Below are 19410 nucleotides of genomic sequence, written 5' to 3' on the forward strand. Positions count from 1 at the left end.
AAAAAAAAACAACGTTATTCCCTCGACCCTAACTGAATGGTTCAAGGCACCCGGAGAAAGATAGTTTTTGTTTCTTATTTTCCTTGGCTCCAAGGACAATTCTTCCCTCTCCTATGACGTGCATCACAGAACGGCCGCTTGCATTCTCAATTATGTGTTCGTTAGGGGAGTGGCGCTTTTCCCGCAAGTTTCACTCCGAAACAAAACGGGCGTTTTTCTTCTCCGACCACTGTTTTCTGCCAAGAAATCGGAACTCCTGCGATCACTTTCGTTTCCCCGCCGCTCCTCTTCCTTTTTGCCTCGCCTGTTTAGTTTGCCTTCCTTCGCTCCTCCCACCCTTTCCCCCCGTTTTCCGACATTATGCAGGCCGCGCCTCTTTGTCCCCAGCGGCCCCCCGTCCTTTTCCTCCGCTGAAACGAAACAATCTGCTGCGTTCCGCCAGCAGCGCGGCCGGCGAGGATGGTGGACGAGGGTGCAACGTGGCAGTGGCGGAAGGAAAACACCGACGGCACACTCCTAAGTGTCTTCGTGTACGACCGGCGTCGGGACCAGTCAAATAACGCCGCAAAAGTCCTTCCATGTCAGCAGGAAAACTATGGGGGCTTCCGTAAGGCCGTCCGCCAGGTAACGTAAGGGAGGGAGGCGTATTAAAACGCGTCGTCGTTCATGGAGCGGCGCCTCTGGTTTCGCCAGCAACATCCTCCCCCCTCGTCGCCTTCCCCACCCTCGCGCTTCTTTTATTCTGCCACATCACGCAGCGCACCTGGAAGCAGAATAGGAGCTTTTGGAAAGGGACAGGAACGGTCAAGCTAGAAAGCCAGCGGTAGCAGAAAGAAAATGCAAAGCTGCTATGTTATTTTTTTTTCCTGTATCCCAGTAACGATTTAAGAAACCGTTTACTAAATAAATTTGAAACACTGTATGCTTCCTGCGTGCTATTAGGCTGCTTAGGTTGGGCGGCGGGAATCGTATTGATTGTATCATCATCGGTATTTTTTCCATCACGTGATAATAAAATTTGTTCTTGTTAGGCTCTTAACAGTAAAAATAATAATTTAAAACGGCTGACATGCAAATGTCATTTAAAAAAAACCCCGTTTTGTTACAGCCTAGCTCAGCTGTCATAGCATTAAGTCAGACGTGTATTTAAACGTTTACTCACGCGTGGTAAAACTGCGGTTCAGTAAATTCCTAAATGTAAGGAAGCAGATTCAGTCTCTACATTGTAAAAAACTAAAATGAAATCTTTCTGCAGATTGAGCGTATAGGACTTGTATCTGTGCAGTTTACAGAATATGAATATGTGAATATGACTTAGGCAGACGCTTGGATACCTAAGTGAGTCAGTCTTTTGTAACATGTCTTTTGGCAGAATTTTTTGGGGAAATGTCTTTGAGTTAGTATTGACTCAAGTAAGTTTACTTTTTCTTGGCAAGATTTCAGAAGTGATTTGTCACTGCCTTCTTCCTAGGACTGAGAGAGAATGACTGGCCAAAGTTACTGAGCTGACTTTGTGCCTGAGGCAGGAATAGAACTCACAGTTTCTAGCTAGTTTCTAGTTTCTAGCTTGGTTCCTTAACTGCTACGCCAAACTGGCTCTCTTGGCAGAAATAATAGTTTCCATGTGTTTCTTATAGCCAACTAACAATATTTTTTCTTCTGAAATTTTCAGCATAGTTTTATAATCGTAATCATAATCTGGGTAATTTTAGTGTTTTAATATTTTAATTATTTTATAACTTATTTTATAACTTATTTTATAGTGTGGAAAATGAAAATATTGGCTATTGTTCTTCTATGCAAGGTTTAGGCCCAGGTGAACTAAATCAGGCCTCATGGAAAAGTATTGAACCAAAGTTTGTGCTATGCTCAGTTTTACAATCCGAAAGAACTATTTGTAATCTAAATTGCAACCGTACTTAATATGATTTTGCTAAGCTTGCTTGTTTCAAATATATTTAGAACATAAGGACTGGAACTGTAAGAAATAGGGAACTGAAAGTAACTGATAGATGCGGGTGCAATGTACATGAGTATGTGGAAAGTTACTCAGCAGAGGGTCAGCGGAAAGTCAGCAGAAGTGTAAGATTGCTAACCATTTGTCTGCGGTTTTAGGATAGGAAAGGGTATAAGAGATTGGGGCAGGGGCTGATTGATTTGCCACTGGCCAATAGCCATCCTTGTTGGATCTGCTATGTAATTGGACCTCATTGCAATGAGTTGCTAATGTAAGTGATGTGATGATGTTTGCTTATGTTTCAAATTATTGTTGAAATAAACCTCTGAAACTTAAAGCAGGGGTCCCCAACCCCCTGGTCTGTGGACTAGCACCGAGCTGCGGCATGCCAGAAACTGGGCCGCACAAACAAACAAAGCCCTATCCACGGGATGCAGGCAGTAAAAACCTCTTCTCCACAGAACTGGTCCCTGGTGGTCAAAAGGTTGGGGACCTCTGTCTTAAAGTAAGAAGTATTGCTTTGTATTGCTGTCTCTTGTTTTTTTCATTCAGTTTTTTCCATAATACTAGCTTGTAAACTGCCCAGAGTCACCTTATAGGGGAGATGGGTGACATAAACATTTAATAAAATAAATTAATTTTGTAAGCCGCCTCGGACAGAAAGATGGACAGCATATACATTTAATAAATAAAATTTTGTCCTATTATTTCTTGCAGAATTCTTCCAGCTCAGAAATATCCTTAGAAATATTTCAGAACAAAGAGATACAGATGGCACACTATGCCAAGTCCCTTTATATGGGCCTTATGTAATATCTGCTACCGGTTTAGGAGAGGAAAAAATATTTGAGGGTGAAGGGTTGTTCTCTGAGTTGTGGATTGGTTTCTGAAGGTAACATCTTCAGCAGAGTTTAGGGGACGTCAATGTTCTTCTGTTTATAAGGACTTCAGGTGTGGTTGTGTCAAGTGAGGGTCTGTGATGGGTCTTGTGATGGGGAGATTACATCAGGTCAGGGTCATTGGGAGGTGAACTGGTGGAAGGGGGGCTTGTGTGGGTTGGTTGAGGGTCGGTGCTGTCTCTGGTTGGCTGTGCGGTTGATTTGGATTCTGAGGGATTGTAGGCTGGTTGTAGGTCAATATGTCTGTTGATGGAATTGCTGGCGGAGTGCCAGGCTTCAATGAACTCACGAACGTGGAGGGTGGTAGCGTGACTGATGATTTTTGTATTGCTCCAATTGAACTGGTGCTGTTTGCTGTTGGTGTGTGTAGACATTAAGGATTTGGGATCGTGGAGTTTGACTGCCAGCCGGTGTTCGTGGATCCTGGTTTTTAATTGATGAGATGTTTATCCCACATGTTGCAATGGAGCACAGTTGATTTTGTAGATTGCATAGTTACATAGTTTCTTTCATTCTTCTGTATTTTTCTGATTTGCCACAATAGTTATCCAATGTGATTTCAATTATATTGATCTCCAGGAGATAGTAATAACTATGAGAGTAGCATCATCAGCATACAGTAGCAATGACTATTGATATTTCTTCCTCCAATTTTAAAATCATGCTTATTTTGTAATCCAGCTTTTCTTAATATATATTCAGAGTATAGATTGAATATATAAAGAAAAAGCATACAGTCTTGTCTCACTTTTTTGCCAATCTGGAGTCAATATGTTTTGTCATTTTCTCTCCAGATTCTGACTTCTTGTCCTTTGTGTAGATTTCTACAGAATAATGAAGTGTTCTGGAATTCTTATTTTCCTGAGGATATTCCATAGCTTGACATAGTCAATTCAATCAACAGCTTTTTTATAATCAAAGAAGTTTACACTGACTTTTTTTATATTAGTTATAAGTAACCAGAAGATCTGTCTCTGTAGAATCTGGGTATCAAGCCAAAGAAATCTGAAAAGCTATTGCAGGAAATATTTATTGTATCAGGATTCCAACAAGATATTCTTTAATGTTTTTAAATACCTGAACCCCAATCTTTCTATTAATCTATTAATCTTAGAGATTTACCTTGTACTTATAGGTATTTGATATTTCCTCCAAAGAAACTTTTGTTATCACAACAACTGCTAGAAAAGAAATAACAAATGAAAACTTTGGTAAGTATACTGTATTTATATGACAAATCATTTTTATACCAAGGTACTATGAATTAAATATTAAAGTTTTGCTACTATGCTTCATCAATGTTTGTCTTGGAACAACTAGCATTTTTCTTAAAAGATTGTTTTGGTTTTGAACTTAAAAAACACTAAGAATATGGAACATGATCAGGACTTCAAAACATTTCATAATCATGGTATGAGAATTGAAAATTAGATTTTAAAAAAATTAATCTCAGTATGAGCATTGACAGGAATGGTTTGGGATGCAAATAAAGCTTTTATGAGAGGATATTTTATGCAATATCATGCTCAATTCAAAATGAGATTTAAAAAAATGACAAATTCCCAAAGAAATTAAATGTCTCTTTATCAAATTAAACTTTTACAACGATAGTTGCTAATGTTAACAGTAAAAGAATGGAAATAAAAATGAATTATGTAAAGCAAAAAAAAAAAATTGAATTTGCAAATAAACCAGGGAAACTATTAGCATATCATTTAGAAAAGAAAAAGGTATTGTAACTTCAACTGGGAGATACTATATTAATGGATAATATGGCAATATGAAAAGCATTTTATCAGTGTTGATTTTACAGCCTGAGACTTGGAAAGACACAAATATAGCATTAATAAGTAAGAAAGATAAGCTTTTATTAGGCCAGGAATTATAGACCAATATCAATAATGGCTATAAATTGTTTAAATTATTTTAGTGAATGGACTAAAAATAATTTTACAAGAATTTATTCAACAAGCTCAAGGTAATTTTTTATTTTAAAGACAATGTTAGAATTATGTTGGATATTCTAGAATAGCATAGTGAAAATTGCCAGTTAAAATCCAGATAAAAAGGTATTTTTCTCCTGGCTTTTTAAAAAAATGTAGAAGTAATCTTGATGAAAGAATGCAATAATTATTAAAAGAAAATAAAAGACATTTCAGTCTTGGGAAAAAGAAAAGAAACCAAAAGTAATTCGGTCAAAAGTAATAAAAGCGGGCTAACTGATAGTCTGGTAAGCTTTCACAATTGGTTTATATCCAAGAATAGAGTAGCATTCCTGAAATCCTTGCTCTGTTTTCTGACCTTGCCTATCTTGAAGAGGTGACAAAGGTTAAGTAAAACAGTTTACTATAAAGTCCTACACATTTTTAAAAAAAAAACCTTCCAAAACTGCTCAAGAAAAGAACAATTACAGGTATCCCTCACTTACCAACCACAACTGAAACTATCAACCCCTTCAATAACCTATGTGGTGTAAAGTGAATCATGACACACTTGACTTTTAGCATCAGTTTCTCAGTTCCAGCTGCAATTGTTAAATGAATCACCATTGGTTGTTAAGCATGACATCCTATGACTGCGACTTGAGATTTCCTGCCAGCTTTTCCCCATTGACAATGCTTGCTCTGAAGGTCACAAATGGAGATCATGTTAATCTGGGATGTTGCAACCTCCATAAATGTGTACTGGATGCCATTCACTAAAATCACAATCATATGACTATGGGGTTGCTGTGACAGCCCAAACTTCAAAGACCAATTACATATTATATCTGTTTTTCCAGTGTTGTAACTCGCAACAATCACTGAGTGAATTGTCAGGAATAAGGACTATCAGCATAATTAAAAATCTGCCTTGTTTTGAACCAGCAACCTCCTACATCAGACATGTCAAACTCGTGACGTCACGTGACGTCGCGCAACGTATCAGGCCGGTTTTGCCATTGCCAGCAATGGGGTGGGTGCGGCTTCAGGATGATGCGTCCGGCCCATGGGCCGGCAGTTTGACACCGCTGTCCTACATGCTAAGCAAATAACACACCAACAGTGCTATGCAAAGTCTATTATTAATGGGAGATATAGAAAATACCAGAGTGGGTGGTAAGCATTGGCTTAGATTGAAGGGCCCGTCTTTCTGCAAAGTAGCAGGTGAATTGCAGGGATCAGCCTAGTAGCTGAAGGGCTCATCCCAAGAGCAGGAATACAGGTAGTCCTTGGCTTTTGACCACATTTGAGACCAGAATTTCCATCCTTAAGCAAGATGGTGCTTAAGTGAGTGCCCAATTTTACGACCTTTTTTGCTATAGTTGTTAAGGGATTCATTGCAATTGTTAAGTGAATCGTGGTTGTTAAGCAAATCTAGCCTCCCCCATTTGACTTTGCTTGTTGAACACCAACTGGGAAGATCATGAACGACAATCACATGACTTGGACGCTGCAACTGTTGTAAATCCATGCCAGTTGCCAAGCAGCCGACTGTTGATCATGTGACTGAGGGGGGTGCTGTGATGGTCAAAAGAGGAAGAACCGGTTGCCAGTCACTTTTTTCAGTGCCACTGTAACTTTGAATGGTCACTAAATGAATGGTTGTAAGTTGGCGACGACTTGCATTTAAGGTGATACAACAGAAAACTATTTTGGAAATGGAGGAGAAAAATGTGACTGAGATCACTTTAAATGTGAATGAGGCAGTAATATGTGGTAATAGGGCAACTGGCAGGTTATAAAGCAGTATTGGAAACAAGCATTCACATTTTAAGAAATTAGTACAGAAAATAAATTTTTCCTTATTTAAAGTTCCATATGTATCTTTTAGGTCAAATTGTTAAAGACAACATGACTCTCTACTTACTACAGAGAGTTGATCAGTTGCTCACTTCAGCAACAAAGGAGTGCATTGAGTTTTTGCCACATTATGACACACTTGTGAAAAGTGGAATATATGAATACTATGCCAGCGAAGGCCAAAATCCTCTTCGTAAGTATTTAAATATTAACAGTACATCTGGAAGTCAATGCATTGTGTTTTGATTGTTTAATCAAGTGCTATTATTTTAAATATTATCCTTAAAAATGGCAGAATGAATGGAAGGTTTTCTTTTTCCGTGAAATAGTAGATTTCTTTTTATTCTCATTATAGTTAAGTCATCTTGCTAGACCACCCTTGTCAAATACTTTACTAAACTTGACACATCCTGCAGTTTGCAGTTTTTTAAAAAAATAGTTTTATTTATTTCAGATATGTTTTACTTCTAGTTCATTCATCATCTATTTCCAATTAGGGAATTTTGAGTTTGGGGTGGGGAAAATCTTCAGCGTTTTTCACTAACTCTAGGATGAATTCCCATGATCTGTTGCACAATAAATAAGTCAAATTTGCTGTGATCAGACAATTTGGCAGAAGACTTAAAAAATAGACTTTTCTCATGGAGTGAAAGATACAGTAGCATTTATTACCTCTTTTAGTCTTTACAGTGGAAAGGGGACCCCAAGGAACATGATTTCAGTTATAAATGCATAGATTTCTAGTCTAATTAAAAATATTCTTTTGGAAGCAGAGTAAACATTTGTATTTTAATTTTTTTTCCAGTAATGATAATTCATGGAAACATTTTCTTTTTATTTAGCTTTTGCACTTGCAGAATTGATTGATAACTCCTTATCAGCTACTTCTCAAAATTCTGGAGTTCGGTGCATCCAATTAAAACTGGTAAGATATCAAATAATTTTGAAATGTTTTACAGACTTATTTTATTCTTGTGCTTTCATATCTTGCTGCTTTTTTCTGTAACAGTTCTTTGATGATACTCAAGGAAAACCAGCTGTTGCTGTGATTGATAATGGAAGAGGCATGACTTCTGCACAATTAAACAATTGGGCTATATATCGACTGTCAAAGTTTAGACGACAAGACAATATAGAAAGGTTGGAACATTCTAATCTCAGTTTATGTTAAAATATTAAATGTATGCGTTGAATCATACGCAACATATTACATACATTTTCACGTACAATAACAGTCTAGTAATTTGGGATAATGAACATTTCTTGTGGCAATTGTAAATATATCTATTGATGCAATCTCTATATATTTTATTGAGACCCAATATAATCTTTCCTCCCTATCTTTTAATTATAGTAAATAATTTGTATTTTATAGCATTTTATTTTTATTATATACATGTTTTTTGTATTATTTTATTATTTTTAACATTGTAAGCTACCCAGAGTCACCGTGTGAGATGGATGGCAAACAAATTTAATAAATAAAATAAAAAATAAAGATCTATGAAACACATGCCCAACTAATTGTGGATTAGCTTAATTTTTAGTTCAAGAATGGTCTCAAAATGTCAGGTGCAAATGACCAGGTATTACATGTGAAGATCAATTAAACTGATTTATTGCTAAACAGGTTATGCACAGATAGCTTCTTAATTAATGGTTAATACCTGCTAGGAGTTAGATAAGAGTCCACAGAATTCAAAGGTGAGGGGAATGGACCTATTCTCCTTGTGGCTACATAGGGATTCTAGGCTGATTCCCCTTTTAACTCCACCCCTAGATTGTGTCATTCCTTCTCCTACACAATACAACAAAGTCTACGAACACTTGTTTGTGATCCAGCTTTTTCTGTTATTTCTAAACGTTCAGAAATCCAAATGAAAGTTCAAATACATTTTGATATTTCAGAGTTTATCTTATACTTTTGAATCAATCTGCACATTGATTTCTGTACATCTTCTAACTTATAAATACAAAGATATTTTCATACTCATATTTGTTTCAATCCTGTGAAATACTGTGGGACAGAGGTAGGCAATTAGTGCATGCAGGGTACATGTGGTTCCCTGGTACTCATTCACCAAAATGAGAAGGACCAAAATTGTTCGCCCAGACTTTTTGCAGGGAAAGGATTGCAGAGTTGGGGTGGGGGGCAAATGTGTGGTTTAAGTTTTATCCCTAACAAAAACAGATTTGGTTACTTTTTATCATGAGAGCTTAAGAGGCAAAATGAATATGTTAAATCATCCATTTTGCCAATAAACTGTCCCCAAAACACAAAAGTTTAAAATTGCCAGCTCACTCTGGTTATGTTGTGACATCATCAATCATGCCCCTTGTCAACTTTGGACAGAGCATATTAACAGAGTATATCTTTAGGCTAAAAAGATTTTTATTCTTCCATTTTTGGTTTCCATAAAATATTGTGATGTTCCCGAACACTTCTAGAAATATATAGTAAATGTATTTTAAAATGTAGATAACAAAGTATATTTCACAAAATTTATATATCTGTTTTTATCACTCCAAAGCATTGTCATTATTATTGTGTTTAATTTCATTTAATAACATCTGTACACTTAACAGTTTTTTTTCTTTTCGTTTTTTTTTTTGTATCAGTGATCATTCAGGATATGTACATACTCAAATAGTACCTCGCAGCTTAAACAGTGATATATCGTATTTTGGAGTTGGTGGTAAACAAGCTGTGTTTTTTGTTGGACAGACTGTTAGAGTAAGTAACGCCTAATATTGCTTAATTAACCTAGATTAGTAATTGACTTAGCAGATCCTGCTTCTTCAATGGAACTGATTGTGAATACATGGGGAATGGGCCAGTTTGTAGTAGAAGACAGAGTTTACTAGGCTGTATTTGCTGAGGGATGGTAAAGAAGATTTCAATGACAACTATTGAAATCACATATCTGCTGTATTTGTGTGAGACCTGTGTTGCTGGTATAGGGTAATAAGTCTTTCTCTTGCTATGTTTTTATATTTCATAGAATGGTCCATTGAGGTGTTATATTTGAGAAAGTACATAATCTTCAGTTCAATTTTGGTGATGTAAATTTCCTGTATCTTGATAGTTGCTGCTAGAATTGCTTCCAATGTAACTTTGTATTTTTTTTAAAAAAAAATTAGATGATAAGCAAACCTGCAAATTCTCAAGATGTTCGTGAACTTATCCTTTCAAAAGAAGATTTTGAAAAGAAAGAAAGAAACAAAGAACCTGTATATAGCGGATATATAAGAAATAGAAAGGTAACACAATAATAGTATTTTAATAATTGGATTATATCCACCTTTGAAACAGTCCTTTCACATTTAAAAGCTTCTAGGATTTAGGAAACCAATGTATTTTTGAGAACCCATAACTTTATTTTCCTGAGTGAAAGTTAATCAGTATCATTCCTTGTCTAATGTATTTTTTTTTTAAAATTCCAATAGCTATCTGATTTTTCCCACATTGTTGATGATGAGCGATTTCTGCGCAAGCTTATTATGGAAGAGAAAGACAAAGAAAGTTTTACTGCCGTTATTATTACTGAAATGAAGCCTGAAAATATACAATACCTTAAAAATAATTTTGACAGTTGGACAAGGCAGTTAACGTAAGTATCTTATGTCTCTTACCTTTCAAGTATGTTGATTGATGAGTCTTATATCTTAGCATACTTAGGACTTTTTCCCCTGTACTTCTAAACCTAGAAACTGCATCATACAATATGTAGTATTCTAGAATATTAGATAATAGAAGGAAGGTTTTTGTTTTATTCTATCTTTGTTGTTTTGCTTTTAGTTGAAATGTTATGGAGTGGGAATATTTTTATTAACAGCCAGGAACCTTGAATTTATATATTATCTTTCTGGCTTCTAGATACAAGTTGTATTTTGTTTTATATCTTTAAAGTATTCACTGGCCTTTTAAAAAATCCTGCAGTGCTTATTTATTTTACAGTTTGGTTAATGAATTTTATGATTACAGACACATATATCATTACTATATCCATGGACCAAACGGAAACTGCACTAATTTGCCAAGGAAGAAAGAAAAAGTTTTCAATAATATGGTTATTGAGGTAGGATCTCTCAATATTGGAAGTAAATCAATGAATATACTCATTTTACTTGTTCTATATCACCTTAAGCCGTATTAGCGACGAATGGAGCATTTTCATGTTCTTCCGCCATAGACTAGCCACCAATACATCTCTCCAAAATCCCTCCGTTGATTTAGGATATTATCAATGTTTGGAATATATTTTCTTTTTATTGTAACCAGGTCTGAGAATTTGGGTTAACGGATGCCATATAAATGCAGTTTTTTGGTCATGATAGAAAAGAGAGTTAGAAGACATTGTACATAAAGTTCACAATTTATGACCATTCACTTAATGATCATTCAAAGTTGTGGCACTGAAAAAAGTGACATAACAACCACTCCTCACACTTGACAACCATTGTAGTGTCCTTGTGGTCACATGACCAAAATTCAGGTACTTGGCAACCAGCATGTATTTAAAACAGTTGCAGTATCTTGGGATCGTGTAATCACCATTTATGATGTTTTCAGGGAGCTTCCAACAAGCAGAGTAAATGGAAAAGCCAGATTGTCTTAACAACTGGCAAAAAAAGATCATAAAACTGGGTGCTGTTCTCTTAATGACCATATCACTTAATAACAGATGTTCCAGTCCTAATTGTGGTTGTAAGTTGCGCACTACCTGTAGTACTTGCATGTTTAAAAAAGTGCATTTTGGGGATCCAGTCCATTAATAACATGTCATAAATATATGATTATCTAACAGTTCTTTGAAATATTGGTTATCAAATTCAAATTTTTAAAAATAATTTGTGGTATTTAATTTAATCTTTCTTGCTTTTTATTATTAGTGATACCTTTGTCAAGAAATTCATAGACAGAGAAACTAACACTTGTTATCTGTTTAGATTTCACTGTTTGAAAAGGGGAAGACACCTCAGGTTGTGAATCTTAGAGAAATCGAGGATGATATGCAGACTTTATATATAAATACAGCAGCAGATAGTTTTGAGTTCAAGGCTCGTGTTGAAAGAGATGGTATAGTGGAAGGAATTATACGTTACCATCCTTTCTTATATGAGAAAGAAACCTATCCTGAAGATCCTTCAAGTGAGTAATTGCTAGGGAGAAATGCTGTTTCTCATTCACATACTAATAATTATGATAAATTTGATCATGTTCCAATGATTTTAAATATTACACAGTCTAGCATTAGGGGGACATTGTAAAATGCCTGTATTGAAGGACAACTATGTTTCAAGAATATATTGGAACTATATTAAATATATATTGTGCCATCTTTTCTTCCATAATCTAGGAACCTCCACTCTATTGTATACCTGCCACTATCTTAGCTATTTCTTTGTTATTTTAATGTATTCATTGTCTTACTATTTTAAACAATTAATTAAAGTTAGTTTTAATTATTTTATCAGATTGTAAGCCTTACAGAGTCACACGACAGTGAGATAGGTGGCAAATGAATTTAATAAATAAATACAGGTGAAACTCGAAAAATTAGAATATCGTGCAAAAGTTCATTTATTTCAGTAATGCAACTTAAAAGGTGAACCTAATATATGAGATAGACTCATGATATTCTAATTTTTTGAGTTTCACCTGTACATAAGCAGTTGGGGGAGTAGGATTGTTTTCTGTGAAGGTTTTTGTGTGATAATTATAATTATTTATATAACTTTCCATGAATCATAGATTAATAAGCTACATTTCAAACCAATTTTATAGAATGAAGTGTGATTCAGCTGCTAGCTCACCCATCCTTAATTTAGTTAGGTATAGATTTCTTTTTGTCCTTTAAATAGAATGAATGCACATTCAGTCTAAAAATTCAGACAAGAAAGGAGCAGGGGATGGGGAGAAATCTCCAAATCAATAAAAAAATTCGATGATGGTAACAAACTTCTTAGAGAGATCCCTTGTTCAGAGGGATTGCAATGTTAAAGAAAAAAAAAGACTCCAGTGATAGTAAAGGTGTGATGGCATGTGAGAATGAGGAGGCAGACTTGCAGCCAAGATAATGGTCAAGCAGTTCAGTCCACAGGTGCACGGAAAGCATTTCAGAAGGACTCCTCCTCATTTTTCAGAGTCTAAAAAGAGAAAAGGAGAGAAATAATTTCAGTTTGGCAAGATTCTGCTAACGTAACCTTACAATAAAGACGGATTAGTTTATCTGCTTGGGCTTCTTGTCGAGACCTTGCAAGGCTGACAGTTTTTAACAGCCAGCCACAGCTATTGGATGTATGATACTTGCTTAATAATACATTGGACTCTAAAGAAAGAGTACCCAACTTTATCAAGCCAAAACCTTGGCTAAGATACACAATTTAATTATAGGAACCAAATATAGTTATGTAATACTCTCCTTATATATAAACTTATCCTTTGATTGTATTAGAAATTAATGTCACTAGCAATTTTTGAAGAGAAATTTTAAGTGGGCATCCAATTTGCACTTGATTTCCATAATTTGGAAAACTCTTCTATTTTGCATTTCTACATACAATGATATGAAAATAACTTTTAAATTTAGGATTCAAAGATGCTGATGATGAAGAAGAAGAAAGTGAAGAAGAGGAATGTTATACAAGAGAAAAAGGAGCCAGAGGGAAAAAAGCTATTTTTGAATGTTTTTGGAATGGAAGATTAATCCCATATACAACTGTAGCAGAGTAAGTTTGTATTAGTTCTAAAGTTTATACATATAGATACATATTTTTCTTTCTGTGTTTCTAAATGTTGTCTTTTTCTCCCAAGTTTTGAATGGTGTGCTTTGCCTAAAAAGAGAGGGCTCGTTCCAGTTGAATGCTACAACAGAATATCTGGTGTATTATTTACAAATGACAAGTTTGAAGTCAGCACAAACAAACTGACTTTCACGGATTTGGAATTAAGGTTAAAAGATAGAAGTACAATTTTTACAAGAATTGTCAATGGACAGGTAATATTTAACCTATTTGTTTGCTAATACTGTATACACTCCTTTAGAAAATAATTAGATCTAATAAATTTTATCACAGTTTGTGCTTTTATATAGTAAGAAAAGACAAGCTATTGCAGTTTCAGGACAGCCTGAGATTTGAAGGGACCTTGATAAAGCACCTTTTGTTGGTCCCTAACATTCTTATAACTACAGTAGAAATAATACATCAACTTACCCTTATTCTTGCCACAATACTCAAAGATGTTTGGTTGAGGGCATTGTGAAATTTAAAGATATCTTTATCTAACTTCCTGCCTTTGCTCAGAATATCACATCAGAAAAAAGTATTAAGGTGATAAATTACTATTGGATCACATTATCGTGTATTTAAACCTACAGCTCAATAATAATAATAATAATAATAATAATAATAATAATAATAATAATAATAAAGTTGGAAGGGACCTTGGAGGTCATCGAGTCCAACCCCCTGCCCAGGCAGGAACCCTACACCATTTCAGTTTATAAATATATATAAAAGAGTAGAGTGTAACAAAAAGAGGGTTGTAATGATTTCTGAGACTTGGAATACTAAGTACAGGTAATCCTTGGCTTACAACCACAATTAAACCCAAAATTCCTCTTGCTATGGGAGATAGTTAAGTGAATTTATGACCTTTCTTGCCACACTTGTTAAGTGAATCACTGCAGTTGTTAAGTTAGTAACATGGCTGTAAAGTGAATCAGACTTCCCCATTGACTTTGCTTGTCAGAAGATCGCAAAAGATGATCACATGTCCCTCGGACACTGCAACCATCATAAATATGAGTCAGTTGTCAAGCATCTGAATTTTGATCATGTGATCATGGGGATATTGCAACAGTGAAGTGTGGAAAACAGTCCTAAGTGACTTTTTTCCATGGCATTGTAACTTTGAATGGTCACTAAACAAACTACTGTAAGTCGAGGACCACCTGTATGGATACGAGGGAATATAAATCAAAATTCCTAATCAGACACAATGGACATGTCACTGCCTCTTTAGTTTTATTGTCCTGACCACCTTTTTAAAACAGGATTAGAATGATAAGTATGGTTTTTAAGATATACATTGGGAAATTACACATCAGTTATTTTAGGCTGCAACAAATAACGCAAGAAGAGTAAGCTTTGTTCAACAATAATCATTCAATAATTGAAAAAACTGTACATGTAATACATATACATAACTTTCCACAGGAACAGAGAATGCAAATTGATAGAGAATTTACATTTTGGCTCAAGGATTGCCATGAAAAACACGATAAACAAATCAAATTTACTCAGTTTAAAGGAATAGTTATACGTACTGATCAGATCTCTAAAAGAAAACAGAGTCCTTGGGCTAAATATTTGGCAATTGAATGGGATGGAAATATATATAAAGCTGGACATTTGGTAAGTTAATTACTTTTGAAAAGATTGCTTAATGTATATTTGATGGGCTGTGAATTCTGTATAACCTAATATAAATAAAACTGTTTTTCTTTGTTAATTAAAAAAGTTGGATCATTTCTTAAATTGATAAAATTTGCTAAATGGATGGAAATAATATCTTGGGTATTAATTTCCTTTTTTTCAGCTAGAGAACACATTAAGATTTTTGAGAGCATATCATTGGTGCTTTTTAAAAAATGTTGCCATTACAAGATTTATATATTCATAAAATGGCTTTAATAGTGGCTGTAAGTTGTCTAGTTATGTGAAGATGAGATAATGAGGTTATTACTTACATTTGCCTGGCTTTCTACCATTTTCCACAGCGCAGTGTTCCCCACTAGTTATTCCTTGCAAGAGAAGCGCATACCAGACAACTGAGATGTAGCTATTTCTACCATAATTAGTTTGGAAAATGTCTATGTGGATCTCAGAAGATTTCTAAATAAAAAATTTGCTAGAAACTGGCCCTTTACTTAGCAATTCAAGTGTGATATTTTTTATTCATTTTATTTACTTATTTTTTATGCTGCGCATCTCCCCTGCAAGATGACTCTGGGCGTCTTACAAGTTATAAATCAAGTAAAAATAATTTAAAAAATTAAAAAATACACAGATTAAAATATAATTAAAAACTGTACTAAAACCAAAACTTTTGTTTCAGTTTTGTTTATTTAACTGAGTTCTTTTTATTTAATTTTAGGATTTGTGTGGGGAACAGATCATGTTTTTAGTCATATACATGCAGAAAATTGTTCACAAAGTTTTAAACCCTATAAATCCTGGAAAGAAAATCCTAAGACAATCTGAAATGGATTTTTTTTTCTTTTTTCTTTGGAAACAATCCCATTTCTAACCATTACAATAAGAATAAATACCGCAATTAGTTATAACTCCCTATTATTAAAGCTATTTGCTCCCTAGCAAACTGTCTTTTGTATTATTGCCCAAGAGGAGACTTTATGAACTGTATTAGAAAATATTTTTGCCAAACATTATTGCTGAAAATTTATCGTAAACCAAAGTATATTAATGAATCTTTTTATTTGTTATTTACATTTATGACAAAGTTAGATATTTTTACAAATTATAACAATATAGAAATTATTTTTAGGATTAAGTTAAATTTTTATGTAAAAAGTAAATGCTATTTATGTGTTAGGTGAGATCAATTAAAAAAGTTCCTGTGTATCATGGAAGAATTCAACATTTTTATCTATATGGACATCATGATGGAGATGTCTATGCTACTGGTGGAGATGTTCAGATAGCTTTGGTAAGTAAATAGCTTCAAGTTTTAAATTAATCCAGTTATATGTTTGATTCAAGCCTGAATAGGAAAAATGTAACGTAAGAACTGTACTGAATTGGATCAAAGTTTATGTCAGGGGTCCTCAAACTCCCAGAATTCTGGGAGTTGAAGTCCACAAGTCTTAAAATGTCCAAGTTTGAGAACCCCTGGTTTATGTAATCCAGAATTCTATTCCCATGGATTTCCACTTATCTACTTCCAAGCAACTATATTAAGAAATAAATGCCTCTGTTATAAAGACTTAGCCATCATGAATCCATAGCCTTTTTCACCAAACATTTATCCACTCCAATTCTAAAATGCCACAACTTTTTGTAGTGTATTATACTAGAATCAATATGGAATTGTACGGTACATGTATTGAAGAAACTAAAATTACAGGTAGTCTTTGCTTACCAATTAACTGCCTTGTTTAGCAATTGTTAGAGCACTGAAAAGGTGGCTGTGGCAGCATCTCTGTGGTCGTGTGATTAAAATTCAGGCATTTGGCATCTAGCTAGTGTATTACAACCATAGCAGCATCTCATAGTCATGTGATTCCTGCAATGGAAAGACTGGAAAATTACTTTTGGTCATGTGGGTGCCACGACTTATGTCGGCAAAAAACTTACTACACTAATTCTGGGCTCAATTATGATCACAGGTGAGGACTACCTGTACAGAAGAAGGTGCAGGTGGAAGAAACGGTAAACAAGGGAAAATTTATTTCAGTAATATTATCTAATAATGAGTTAGTTTCAATAAGATTGTTGCCAGGTATAATCCAAAGCTTAATAAGAAAACGATATTCATGAAGAGAAACTTGAAAAAATATAAGGAAGAGGAGTGTTTGTAGATTAAATGTTCACAAAACAAAATAACTCCAAAAATATCTGATCTTTAAGTAGTACATACCTATGGTAACAAACAGCTTTTTAAAAACTAATTCTTGTGTGAGACAGAAAAATGTTACTTGATAGCAAAATGGTGCTTGGTGCTTGCCATGATTGCTTATTATTTTAATAAATTCTTAGAGAGACAATATAAAAATTATAATCATAAACAAGTTGTGAGATAAAATTAGTACTTTAAAAATGTCTCCCCAGTTAATACATAGTGTTTTAATCTGTAAATATTTATTAGAAAATACACCAATAAATTGACTTAGTAGTTTTAATTTCTATGACAAATAGTTAAAAATGGGAATATTAAAAATTATGCTATCTTTGATATTGCATTTAATTACAGGGGAATATAATAGTTTACTTAGATATGTTCAAATTTCAAAGTCTTCATAAGAAAAGATATGCATAAATATACGTAGATATTGATAATTTTCTACTTCCCTATAAATATATTAATTTTTAGGAGCCTCAAGCATTGTACAATGAAATAAAGATCATTCCAATATGCAAACTTGATCGTTCGGTGTCGGAAGCAGTAGTGAAAAAATATATTAAAGAAGAAATGGCTCGGTAAGTTTGTATAGCTAATAAATAATGTTGCATTTTGGGGGAAAAAGTAAATATTAGCCTGTCACCCAATTAAACATTATGTTAAAAATTGATAAGCTGCATAGTTTTATTATATCTGAAATAATATTCTTGAGGGGGGAAATTTTCTCCCATGTTGTGCACTTTTCATTTGTTGAAGCAAGCACCACTTTACATGACATTTTCTTGAATTTTGGTCGATAATTCTTGCTAAGATTTTATGCAATCGGTAATAGGTTAATATTAATAATTAAGTAATACATATTAAACTAAAGACTCCATTGAGTCAAGCTTGATTCCTTGTGACCATATAGACATGACCATTAGCATTGTTTGACAATAAAAAAGTTTACCATTGCTTTCTAACAGATTTTTTTCAACTTCCCAGTCTTATCTGTAACCCTGAGATTTTCCCAGTCCCTTCTCATCTAATCATTAACTCACTTTAATCTATTTGAGATCTCCTGGAGCTGACACACTGCTATAGCCTGCAGTGGCTGAACAAATTACTATATTGTTTATATTTTATTAAAGAAGAAAATTACCTAAGTAATTAGATGCATTTTTATTGTTAATTTAATTCCTCTGTGTTTTACTTTATTTATTTATTTATGCCATTTATGTAACTATTTCACCAAAGTGATTTTTAACACTTCTTTTCTTGCTAGATTTCCTAACAGTTTGTCAATAACATGGCCTGAAGGAGATGAATTATTACCAAATGAGACTAAGTGTGCAGGATTTAAAATAGGTTAGTATTAATTTCAGAGATAGCTTAATTTCAACTTGTTTCTCATAAATATGTGGATTGCTTGTTATTTCAGTTAGTAATTTAAAACCTGATTCAATTTGTTTTTCATGAATGTTGGTTGCTTTTTTTTTTCCTAAGGAGTTCTAAAAATTGAAATACTGAATAAAAAAGGCGAGGCTATGCAAAAACTTCCAGGACCAAATCAAGGAGGATCAAAGAAATTACTTGTGCAACTTAAGCTTATTTTGCACTGTAAGCATGCAAGTTATATCTTTCCTACATTATTTTAATGGATTAATATATATTAAAATAAGATGCTCAGATTGTTGCCACTATGCTACAACAGTAAATCTAATGTGCAAAACATTTTGAATTTTGATCACTTATTTATTTAGGTATGTATGTGGTAGCCCAAATCCCACCCAGAGTTACATGTATGTGGCCATATAAATAGAATAAATAAAGAATAAAGAATATGTTTTAGAATTTTTGCACGATTTAGAATTTTAATATAATGAACAACATGCAGATATAATATACAAATACAGGTAATCCTCGATGTATGATCACAATCGAGCCCAAAATTTCTGTTGCTAAGTGAGTTTTACCAAATTTTATGACCTTTCTTGCCAACATTGTTAAGTGAATCACTGCAGTTGTTAAGTTAATTACATGGTTGTTAAGTGAATTTGGTTTCCCCATTGACTTTGCTTATCAGAAGGTCACAGAAGGTGATCACATAACCCCGGAAACAGCTGTCATAAATATGAGCCAATT

The 19410-nt window shown here is 34.1% G+C and overlaps 1 protein-coding gene across 1 annotated transcript in view; it reads left to right on the forward strand.

Annotated features, from left to right (window-relative positions):
- The first annotated feature begins 403 nt into the window (after positions 1-403).
- Positions 404-19410, forward strand: part of SMCHD1 (structural maintenance of chromosomes flexible hinge domain containing 1) — a 73316-nt gene continuing 54309 nt past the window's right edge. Inside the window, exons 1-17 of the mRNA XM_015823194.2 lie at positions 404-624; positions 3992-4067; positions 6670-6831; positions 7481-7563; positions 7648-7778; positions 9258-9372; positions 9780-9899; positions 10086-10249; positions 10624-10717; positions 11589-11790; positions 13232-13370; positions 13456-13639; positions 14862-15059; positions 16261-16374; positions 17758-17864; positions 18551-18633; positions 18772-18885. Of these exons, the coding sequence (XP_015678680.1) occupies positions 460-624; positions 3992-4067; positions 6670-6831; positions 7481-7563; positions 7648-7778; positions 9258-9372; positions 9780-9899; positions 10086-10249; positions 10624-10717; positions 11589-11790; positions 13232-13370; positions 13456-13639; positions 14862-15059; positions 16261-16374; positions 17758-17864; positions 18551-18633; positions 18772-18885 (2251 nt within the window). The 5' untranslated portion in view covers positions 404-459. The remainder of the gene's footprint in view (positions 625-3991; positions 4068-6669; positions 6832-7480; positions 7564-7647; positions 7779-9257; positions 9373-9779; positions 9900-10085; positions 10250-10623; positions 10718-11588; positions 11791-13231; positions 13371-13455; positions 13640-14861; positions 15060-16260; positions 16375-17757; positions 17865-18550; positions 18634-18771; positions 18886-19410) is intronic.

This window comes from Protobothrops mucrosquamatus, unplaced genomic scaffold (genome assembly GCF_001527695.2).
Source record: "Protobothrops mucrosquamatus isolate PMUCROS unplaced genomic scaffold, P.Mucros_1.0 scaffold1795, whole genome shotgun sequence".
Lineage (NCBI taxonomy): Eukaryota > Metazoa > Chordata > Lepidosauria > Squamata > Viperidae > Protobothrops > Protobothrops mucrosquamatus.